Here is an 11227-nt window from a genome sequence, read left to right as displayed (position 1 = left end):
AGAAGACATCACATTTTACTCGCACTGGGGATGGGTGGTCACCTCTAGAGACTGCACAGCACAAACAGGGACAGTGCAGGCAGCAGCCTCCTGCTGAACCTCTGCTTTGGGGTACTGCAGGGTTCTGCTCCTCTGGGAGATTCTGTGGCAATGGAGATGTCACAGTCTGTTGTTTTTCCCCAGCTGCCCTGAGACTGGGAGAACTCTGAATATGAGAACGATTTTGGAGCATCCAAATGTAGGATGGTGCTCACAGCCTGGCACATCACTCAAACAGGCCGTGCTTTCTGCACACAGACTGGTGCCCAGGGAGGTGGGGGAATCCCTGTTCCCCGGAGGTGTTTCAGAGCCATGGAGATGTGGCACTGAGGGATGAGGTCAGTGGTCCCGGTGGGATGGGTTAAGTTTGGACTTGGAGATCTTGGCAGGCTTTTCCAACCTGAACGATTCTATGATTCCATTCTATGGCTCCACGAATCTAAGCTCTGCAAAGTCAGCCCCATACAATGTACTGATCAGCAGCTTTACCTCCTGTCATGGGGTGGGGACCACTGAGCATGATGGAAGAGAGACTTTACATCCTACAGCAGAAGTCTGCATGATGGACAACGTCAGCCATATAGGTAAAGCTCCATTTACAATCAGAAGCATGAAATAGCAACACTGAAAGTCAAAGGCCACGTGGCAATTCACAGAATAACGGCCCACACCACACACATCTGGGAAACCCCTCCACAAAGAAGCATCTTGAAATACGTCTTGAAACACTGGCATAAGGTATAGAAAGCAGTGTTCTAACGCTCCTGAGAACAACACAGATTTACATGGTGGCAATGCCTCAGTCTAAGCTTGGAGAGGCTCAAAATGCCAACGCAGACTTGCTGCTGCCCTCCTCAGGTGCTGCAGGAGTTCTGTCCTCCATGATTTCAGGACCCATCCTGGCACTGAGAAGTCACAAAAGGTAAAGTGGAGTTCATAGAGAAGTGCTCAGGAGCGTTTGCTGCCCTTGTTTGCTCTTTGGGATTCTTTTTGCTTTTGATTAAGAAGTGATACCATTCCATGGCTTCCCTGGAAGGGTTTAGCGTTGTTTTCTTTTTGTCCCAACTATTAGCTGGCTCTTAATGAACTTGGTGCTTGAAGCCTTAGTCCTGCTCTGAAAAATGCCTGCAAGCCTCTGCTCCAGCTGTGCTGTGTACAGAGTGCTGACACCTCATGGCCAAGAAAGTAATTCAGATAAGACCGTTTTCCAGGATATATGGGCACAAATTCTCCATCTGCTATAAGGCAAGAAAAGAGGTTCATTTATCAAGAAGTTTGTAATGGAGGGACCTGAATATGCCAAAGATAGGAAGGAAGAAATCCAGAAATGCTTTGAATTCTTGAATTACAAACACACAGCTGTATCAGGGCCCATTATTCACAGCTGTGGTAGTTTGAGCTTCCTTGACGCCGAAGGTCAGCTCTAATGCACTTCTTCAGCAGCACGGCTCAGGTACTGAACCACACGTGGCTGAGCTCATCGTCTCGCTGAGCAGCACTTGTGAACAGGCCATATCCCATCCGCTTCAGGGGCTGCTGGTTACCCAGCCCTGCTGTTCTGTGGGGCTCTCCCATGGGCAGATGACCTCCTTTGCAGAGTCCTTATGGGTCCTGCTGCTGCCCATCCTCTCCCTCAGAGTCCATGTGGCAGATTCGTCTCTCCAGGGGAATGTCCATTTCTATTTGGAAGAAGCTGTGTTATGAAGTGAAGACTCATCACACACAAGGCATTTTCTGATGTGCTCTCTGAGGCAGCAAGCATGCAGCACGGAGTCTGGCTTTGAGTTTCCTACCGTTCAACCCCCAAACCCCAAAGCAAAACCCCTGGGCACAAGCCCACATCAATGGAAGATGAAGAAATCTGCAGAAAAGGTGCAGTCTGATTCCTCAGAAACAGAACTGCTGTGCAGCACAGCCTGGCAGATAAAGAGCCCTCAGGTTGTGAATTTACAGTATGGACTCATCCCCTCTGCCTGCAGCACGGCTGGTTATAAAATACACATACATTAATGTGGAGGTTAAGAGCAAGTTAATTTACCACGGCACGAGGGCAGCAATGGGTCACAGCAGTGACAGATTGCCCCAAAATCCCCATTTTCACAGTGTCCCACTCCAAACAACAAACTTTTCCAGGTTCTCTCTCAGGATTTCTGCTTCCTCGCTACTTTTGGGTCTCCTCCGACTTTTGGATCATTAAACCACTCCTGAAGCAGAGCTCGAGAACCAGCACTGACACAAACACACAAACGGTCTTCAAAACTCAGGGATCGGAAGACCTGCGAGCTTTACGGCATCGCCAGGAGACACGAGTGCAGCAGAACCGCCAGCACCTCCCAGCCATCTGAGGAAACGCTGCACACAGGCAGCAAGCACGAGGAGCAACGCCGAGAGCTGCCTTCAGCAGAGCGCTGGGCGGCCGCCATCTCAGCCACGGCTCCTACCTGCTGACCGCCATGCTGCTCCGAGGCAGCTGCTGCTCCTTCCTGCCCAGCGGCTGCAGCTTCCCGTGGGACACTGGGCATCTTGGCAACAGCGCGGCCGAGATGGCTGTGTGGAGGCAGCCCCTCTTCAGCAAGCGGCCGAAGGAGAACGCAGCCATGTGAGGCTGCTGGGCGCCATGGCTCCCGCCTTCCCTGCGGCTGAGAGAACACGGCTGTGCCCAGCCCTGCTGGGCTCCTGCTGCAGCTCGCTGCTCTCTAGCGCCGTGCTGATGGCGGGGGGCAGGCAGTGCTGTGGGGCAGTGCTGTGGGGCTGCCTGCTGGGGCCAATGATGGGTCGGATGAGGGGCTGGGGAGGCAAGGTGCGGCTGTGGGGAGGAAAAGGAGAGGTTTGGTCAGGGCTGGTTGTGTCCCCAGGTGTGAGGATGGGGCCTCATCACCGCCTACTGGTCCCACAGCTCCTGCAGGAGAGCGGAGTTGGTACCTGCATGTGGAGGAGCCGTTTGCACGTGGAACGCGCCAGGCTCGTTACTGCAGGCCTCAGCGGGGCTGCTGCTCCAGGTGATGCTGCTGTAGGAGACATCAGTTTGTCCACACAGTGCCTGCCATCCTCAGCACGTGGCTATGAACAGCACAACGGCACGAGCTGCTGGGTGCCCAGCAAATAGGGCAGCGAGCTCAAGCCCCTGTCACTGATGTAACAGAAGATGGTGTTACATCTCAGACTGAAGCCCCATGTCTCCAGCTGATGCTGCAATGGCTCAGGCTCAGTTACCAAAGCCCTCGGGATGAATAGGAGAGATTAATCCACAGAGCACATGCTGCAAACCAGGGTCCCCCACCCAGCTACCAGGGCCTCGCTGCCAGCAGGATGAAATGCAGCTCAAGGCTTCAGATGGAAGTACTGAGAGCAGAAGTACATACAGAAAACACATGGCAAAGAGATGGCAGTGAAGGATGAAGGATGAACACACTGAGACAGAGAAGGATGAACAGTTCTTGTTTGTTTGTTTGTTTTCATTTTCTACATTTATTTTCATTAGATCAATGAATGCATGAAAGCGACGGCCAAGAAACAAACAGCCTACTGCTCTGATTTCCAACGGAAACAATTTCTTGGCTGACATAAAGCAAAGTTCAGTTTGTACCACGGTCACACTTTATAACACGCAACCTTCCTCTTTAGGGACTGAGCAGCAAGGGACCAAGGAATGGCACACTGCGTCACGCCAGCTTACTCAACCTAGAAGCAGAACAGAGCCAGCTGCTACCTGCAAGTGTGGGACTGGAGTTTCACAAGCATGGGGACTCCAGAGCAGCATTAAGCCAGCAGCAGCATTAACTCTTGCCAGTGGGACAGCAAGGTAAAACTGAGATGTTAAAAAAATAAAATCAGAGAAAGGAATGGAAAGAGGTAACATAAAAAGCACAGCTACAAACAAAACAGAAGTAGAATCAGAGGGACTGACTGGAACACACAGATTTGTTATTTATTATTTATATCCTGACTTGATCTTCCATATGTTACTAGTACTGGCAATCCCAACACGTTCAGTGCTCCATGTTACACAAGCTCTGAAGAGTGTAGAGCTCATCACATCCTAACAGCTTCAAACCAACCCTGCCAAGCTCTTCAGTGCTCTCTTGTTAAGGTAAGCTGATGGTGCTCAGTACCTCGTGTGAACAAGCCTTGTGGTTTTAAGCATTTACATCTGAGTCTGCTCCCCCTTTATGGTACTGCAAAATTTACCATTGATTCCTTTGGGAACCTGAACAGAGATTTAGCAAGCAGGCCTTGACATCAGAGCAAAAGACTCATGCAACTTGATTTCAATTCCTCTAAAAACATTACATCCCCATTAGGTTAACAAGGTCATGAAGATCTCCCATAGCTCAGCTGCAAAACGAAGGAAGCTGGTTCTGCAAGGGCACCACATCAGAACATGTAGCCCTGATTCTGCACCTGATGCACAGGGGAAGCAAGAATTCTGTTCAAAGCTGCCTGGGCCTGAGGCCTGGCTGTCCCCCTCTCAGTGAGAAGCTGGTCCATATGCACCTGAGTCCCCCCTCACACCCACATTTCTCTACTTTTGGTTTTCTGCAATTTCATTCCAGTTGTAAAAATGGATTCACGATACCAAGAGGAGTTAAGAAGTTTCCTGTACTTCAGCTCTTCCCATCCAGTTCCTCTGCTTCCCCTAGCTTCTAACAAACAAGATTTTCTGCCTCCCCAGCCCCACCCCACTGCCTTTACTGAGCTTTGCAGGAATCTTCCCAGTTCTGATAGTCATCAGCCTAACCCAGACAGGCTGGGGTTTCCCAGAAAAGTCTGGAATCTCCCCAAGCTCTTTAGTGCTAACAGAGTTGGTTAGATTTCCTATTCGAAGGAGCAAAAGAGACAGTAGAAATTGGAAAAAAAAAAAAACAAAAAACAAAAATCACCTCTTAAACTTGAAATCAGCTCTTAACACCTCTGCCCTGGCTCTTCTTTGCCTCTGGGCTACAAACCAGTGACAACTGGAACTACCTCCTGTTATTTTTTTATTTTTTATTTTACAGAAAATAGAATAGCAGGAAAAAGACAAGACAAGAGGCAGAAAGGACTTGATAAAAGAGACATAAAGATATGGCAGCATCTCTCAAGCACTCCTGCAAGCTCCTGTGAGAGACAGCTCTAAGCCTGCACACCTGGCTCACTGAGTGCAGGGTAACAGAGAGAGAGCAGAGCTTTCCACTCATCTCCAGTGTACCAGGGGGACTTGGGATTGTCATTAAAATTCAAAGGGACACCCAAACCTTCAGAAACGCTCTTTGCACTGTTCTCATAAGAAGCCTATCCTGTTCTTCTGCATGCAGCCCCTCTGCACTGATTTGGAGGCGCAGGATACTTGAAGTGCCTTAGAGCAGATGGAGAATTTATGTGACCACTGCTCTCAGTGGATGCACACCACAGGAGGGTGCACATCCTGCTCAGAGGATGGACATCAGCACGGACACATTCTGAGGTAGGGTGCCTTGCTCTGCTCCCTGGAGAGTCCTCAACTGCTGCTCCAAAGAAGGCCAGTATGAACCCAAAGGACTGAGACAGCACAGCTTCACTCTACCTTGTGCCATCCCAGCTGCTGGAGGAGCAGAAGACAGGGAGAGGCACACAGGCTGCCCAGACTCCTGGGGCTTGGGGCAGCCAGAAGCATCCCCCGTCATGGTATGCACAGAAGGATTTCTGGCCTCATGCTGTGAATCCAGCACAGCCAGCAGCCTGGCTCCAGGAGCATTCCCATGCCTCATGTGCCTGGGAAGTGACATCTGCTGCTGCAGAAGCCATGGCAACATGCAGGAAGCAGGCTGCTGGCAGAGCTGGCCTGGGAAACCTAAAGCAGCACTGACACCTTCAGGAAAGGGAGACGAAGCTCAACACCGGCCTCAGCTTGTATTTTCCCTGTGCTGTGCCCTGCAGGGCTCAGAGCCTACTTAGGAGGTTCCTGCTTGAGCTGGCTCCTCCGATCCAGCTTGCTCATGACCTGCGTGATGTCCACGGTGGCAGCAGCTTCTTTGGCTTTGGCTTCTTCCTCCTGCTGCCTCAGGATGATGGGGCTGGGGCTGGAGCGGAGATGACGGCGTCCAAATGGGAAATTGGAACTGGGCAGAAGGAGAAAGAAACAGAATGTTACTGAGAGGTAGAAACTCTGCATAGCTGGATGACCCCAGATAGAGCAGAGTCACCAATCAGAAAACCTCCTTGGGCTCTGAGGCTATGCATGGGGAGAAAGGCACTTGTCACATTGCCTGCTGCTACCTGACCAGGCAAAAGAAAGGCACCTCATACATTAAATACAGAGGTGCACCTTAGTATTTTGGCTGACTTTCCTCTTAAGCACTTTTGTCTCTTAAAATCTCTCCCAAAGAGAAGCCAGTGAATATGCCATGAGATCATTTAATGAGGAGGGCAGCGTAGATAAAGAAGCATACATGAAGTGCAAACACAGACTAAGTGGTTTAAAGCAGGGCTTGGTGATTCTGTCATATAGCAGCAGAACTACTAAAAGAGTAAAGGCAGCTTTGTTCCTGGTCTTAATGAGAGACACCAAAGCCAGAAGATGTCTAAAACATTACTCTTCTTGTTTTAAGCATCTGAAAGGGCCTGCAGCATATTCTGTACAAGGAAAAGCTGAGAGTCTTCTGACTCTGCAGTCTGGAGAAGGAAAGGCCGAGAGGTGATCTGAAAGCTGTTTATAAATATCTAAAGTGAGGGAGTCCAGTCAATAGTGGCACACGGCGACAGAAAGGGGCAACAGGCAGAAACTGGAGCACAAGAAGTTCCTTACTGCTTAAGCAAGGAGGTTGGATTTGATTTCTAGAGGTCCCTTCCAAGCCCTACAGTTCTGTGATTCTATAATAACTAACTTTCAGCATGAATCCAAACAACGGCCATCAAACTGAGACCAGTATGGGTGGTTCCCAAAAAGGCACCTGCTGTCTGTTTCAGCAGAACCAGCAGCAGTGAAAACAAATGTTAAAGCACTTCTGGGGTAGCAGCTCTCTCTGGTTTATACAGGATGCTGTCTGTGTGTTGTGCATCCAGAACAGGCGCTGAAAGATATGATGGTAATCACCAGGGGTAATCCAGCATCTGCCAGGGACTTTGTGTGGCTCAGGGAAAAACTAACCCAGCCCCAAACAGGAGGGTTTGTTGGTTTGGTGTTTTGTTGGTTTTTTTCCTTTCCACTGACTTGGGCTTTAGAAGAAACAATAGTGTGAAAGTCCATTATTCCTCTTTTTGCTTGCGAGGCTGACAAGTGGAAGAGGAACAGAGAGAAAAGCAAATCACCCGATCTGGCTTTGACAGTGCACGTTTTGTTTTAAGAAGCTACTGCAGATCAGATTGCCTGCATTTGCTGTGCAACTCCCACCTTGGTCAGAAAAAAGCCATTTCAAGCCTTCCCCTTCTCAGGCTGCCTACCCTGTATCACCCACAGGTAAGATGCCTTTCACCTTCACTGTGCAGGGTGCAACTAGCTTTGTTCAGGCAGAGCAGAGCAGAACCCATGGAGGATCCTGCAGCAGCTCTGCATCTCCTCTGGCAGCCAGTGTTTCATGGCTGAGAGTTCTCATGCCCAGTACACAGTGCTCTCTCCTTCCAAGAAAAATGCCATGATTAATGCAACAATCACAGCATTTCTGAAAAGACCCAACAGGCAAGGCAGCTGAGTTATCACCAAGCAGATTCTGATTGCACATGAGGCATTTCCAAAGGGCTCACAAATAAACAGCATAATGAATCTCAAAGAAAGGCATCTTCTCAGTGAAAAAATGTATTTAATTAAGCAAATATCTAAATTATAGTAATTTTGCTGTAACTCAGGCTTTTTCAACCCTTGCTACAAGAAAAGCAAAGCCCACAACTGTATTTAGTTTCACTTGCCTTTTTTTGACAGTTTCTTGTGGCACAACAGCCCTGGCCAGCATTTCCTTGTATACTGGAGACTTCAAATAGCGGCCATAGGAGTCCTACTAGGAGAAAAAAGGGAAGCTGGTAGTTATGGGCTTATTAAAATCACCACCAAATATATCTGCTCGGGAGCCAAGGAGGCTGGGAACTGGATACCTCACCCAGCAGCCCAAGTGACTTTGCATTTTCAGGCAAATGTGCTACTTAAACCAGTACCCTTTCATCTTGTAAAATTCCCAAGAATTTTCATCTCCTAGTAAAGCTTCCCAGCTACAATCCAGGGGTCCCACAATCACTGCAGGGTGAAGAATGTATGTTTCAGAAGCCAAACATTTCAGCAGCTGGCTTAAAATCAGCTTTTTCTTTCATTGTCCATTTGCATTAGCTGCTGATTTGGCCAACAGCACTCCTCCTTGCTGAGTGCAATTTGACCAAGGGAATATTTAGAAAGCAAGACTCGCAGCAGACACCAAACCTCGGCCACCTTGGGGGAAAAAGCAGCAGCAAAATACAAAGAGCTGACCCAGTGCTTGCTTAAATCAGCAAATCTGAGGGATTTTCAAACAGAGGCCACTCGACAGCGACAGCTGGTAACAGTCAAAGACATGGAAAGGCCCCGAGTCCTGGAATCCCCCTGAGGCTTGGAAACAAATAACGAACCTTTTTCATCAGCATGTAAATGTGGGTCTGAGCAGCATCTAAAACATAGCGATGAGGGTGCTTGAGGCCTTTCACCGTGATGCCCATTGTTGTGCCATCGATGTTAATCCAGCGCCTAGCTCCTGGAGCGAGGAACAGCCTACGAGGAGAGGTGGATCAACAGCGCCATTAACAAGTGAATTCCCCCAGATTCCTCTGTCTATGGACGAAAGGAAAAGTCCCTTCAACTTCCCACTACAATTTGCTGTAAATGATCTCGAGCAATTAATCTTCTCTCCAGCAAAGTGAGCTGTGACATTCAGTCACTTCCTCTTGCAATGTAACACACAATATAAAGCAAATTTTAGCCCTCTGGAAGCAAAAAGGGTCTCTCCACTCATCTTGTGGCAACCCCAAGACGTTTGCTATTCTGGTATTTAAACTACAAGCTAAGATTTCTCTTAAACATTATACTGGAGAGCAGAGGGGAAAAGCAGCCATGCAACAATTTTTAAGCTTTCACCTTCACAATCTCCATTCCTACATGGGCAAAGCCTGTAGGAATAAATCACAAGGGGAATGGCAACGTGTCAGGGAGGATACGAGACTCACGTGGAGAGTGTAAGAACGTAAGATCATCACACTCACTTGTAAATCTCTTCTGCTTTTTCTTTGACCTTGGACTGGTCTCCATATTTGAGATCCTCACAGGCTTCCCAGAAACTCAGGTTCTCTCCTGCACAAGAAGGATTCGTTGAGTACAGAGCGAGACCAAGGAAATCCCATGTATGAACTCCTAAACTGAATTTGTTTGATTCCATACAACACCGTCCCAATTCAGAATGTCTCTAATTCTTACAGCCACCCTAAAAATCTCCTGCAGGCTGAAGGAGGACGCAGCTTCCCACTGCCCCCTGCTCACTGACAGACCCGCAGGAGCACGTGAATTCAGCCCGTGGCAGCAGTGCTTTCACACGAGCGGCCTGCGCAGCTGCACTGTGCGCCCCGTGCCACTAGGTGGCGCTGCACGCACTGGCTGCACAGCGGCTCCGCTTCATGACTTCATCACAGTGACAGCGCGCGGCGTTGCAAAGGCACGGATCTCTCCCGGTGCCCAGGGCAGCTGTGCGCCCCAAGGAAGGAGAGACAAGGAACGCACCGCTGAACTCCTTCTTCAGGAAGAGCTGGAAGTTCTGCCGACCTTTTGGGTCCCGTATCAGCTCGTTGAAATTAAAAGCCCATCGCTCCACACGCATCCTGGTGGGGATTTCCACCCTGCAAAGGTTGAATACAAACAGTACTGCCAGTTTCATGAGGCCCATCTAAATGGCAGATTAATGAAAACCAAAATGTTGGAATGTCAGGAGACTCAGTGCTTTCTGTTTTCCAGAATGCTGTAATGAGCTCAAGTCAGCCCGCTAAGGAAGCGGTAATTAAACAACTCGGTACACAATGGGATGAGGATTTGTCTTGGACTTGTTCTGCTCTCACAGCGCTGGCCCAGCTTTGCTGGAGGGCTGACTCAGTCCCATCCTGGAGGAGGATATCGCTGCTCAAAGCTTCCATTCTGTGAAGGTATCTTCTGGGGCTGCCTTAATGGGCTATTATCACTGTAACAGGATTGCCAGTCTCAAATGAGAACCACTAATATGCTGTATGCTTCAATCCCAGAGTTGCTAATACATAATTAGCAAAAGCTATCTGAATAGGAACCAAGGGAGACCTCAGAGAAGGGATGGACCATCAGTACATGTCCCCAGTCCAAACTGCCTACTAAGAAGCCAAGCAGGTGAACGCTGAATTGCTACACCACTGGCAGGAGCTATATTAGCAAGGTTAATCCTAAATCAAGTGCTACACCTGAGCATAACTTGTCATATTCTACTCTTTTGCTAGGAAAACTGGGATAATTCAAGAGAGGATTTGGACAATTGAGCAGCTTCTAGGTGCGTACTCCCAACATTTTAGGAATTTCCACGATGTTTACAAAGGTTCAGCATGGATATTCCCCACTTCAGCCATGCCAGAAGGGGAATTGTTGCCCTGCTCATGATCACAGACTGGATGTCGTGATGAGATCAGCAGTTCCCCTTTCTGATTTCTATCAGCATAAAGGTCACTGTCAACCACAAGCTGGCAAAAAAGCTACGTACAGCTTTGCATTGAGATCCCAGAAATCAGGGTCATCTGTTATCCAGGGGTTGCTAGGGAGACATCCAGACAGGATAGGATCATTGGAGAGAAACTGCTCAGAGTACTTCACAAGCCTGCAAGTAAATTCAACAAAATCAAAATCATAACTTGCCACAGAATTGCAGTCAGACCCATTACAACCAAACGAACGTACAGACTGTGGGTATGCTCAGAGCAGCTGCCTTACCATGGAGATCTGGAACGTGGCCCCTGCCTAACTACAAAAACTGATTCAGTAGCACAGTTAATCTTTTGTGCTTCACAAACAGAAATCTCTCAAGCATCGTTCAAAGCACTGGTTTTGTCAGGTCAACTTCTGGGAAATCCAAGGCTCCTTCATCACCTCCTTTTGCCTCTTCAAGGAAGTGGGACTAAGCCCCCAAAAGACAGCTGTCTCCTGCAGCCAATAGGTCAGATAGAGAAATACCTGCCCCCATGCTGTTTTGTGCCACACATTGCAGAGAAAAGG

General features: G+C 48.7%; 1 protein-coding gene across 5 annotated transcripts in view; it reads right to left on the bottom strand.

Moving 5' to 3' along the window:
* Positions 1 to 3483: 3483 nt before the first annotated feature.
* RGS9 (regulator of G protein signaling 9) overlaps positions 3484 to 11227 on the bottom strand; it is a 28968-nt gene continuing 21224 nt past the window's right edge. For 4 of the 5 annotated variants that reach the window (XM_042832936.1, XM_042832937.1, XM_042832939.1 and 1 more), the window contains 6 exons: positions 10719 to 10832; positions 9725 to 9840; positions 9214 to 9301; positions 8587 to 8725; positions 7900 to 7985; positions 3484 to 6116 (listed from right to left, as the gene is read on the bottom strand). In XM_042832936.1, coding sequence (XP_042688870.1) covers positions 5945 to 6116; positions 7900 to 7985; positions 8587 to 8725; positions 9214 to 9301; positions 9725 to 9840; positions 10719 to 10832 — 715 coding nt within the window. In that variant the 3' untranslated portion in view covers positions 3484 to 5944. Of the gene's footprint in view, positions 6117 to 7899; positions 7989 to 8586; positions 8726 to 9213; positions 9302 to 9724; positions 9841 to 10718; positions 10833 to 11227 lie in introns of those variants that run through there. The other variant, XM_042832938.1, reaches the window with a different exon arrangement.

Source organism: Centrocercus urophasianus, unplaced genomic scaffold, assembly GCF_019232065.1.
Source record: "Centrocercus urophasianus isolate 14NV4802_14NV808 unplaced genomic scaffold, USGS_Curo_1.0 seq_40, whole genome shotgun sequence".
In the NCBI taxonomy this organism is placed as follows: domain Eukaryota; kingdom Metazoa; phylum Chordata; class Aves; order Galliformes; family Phasianidae; genus Centrocercus; species Centrocercus urophasianus.
The sequence above is the reverse complement of the archived record's forward strand: the minus strand, read 5'-3'. Positions and strand labels throughout refer to the sequence as shown.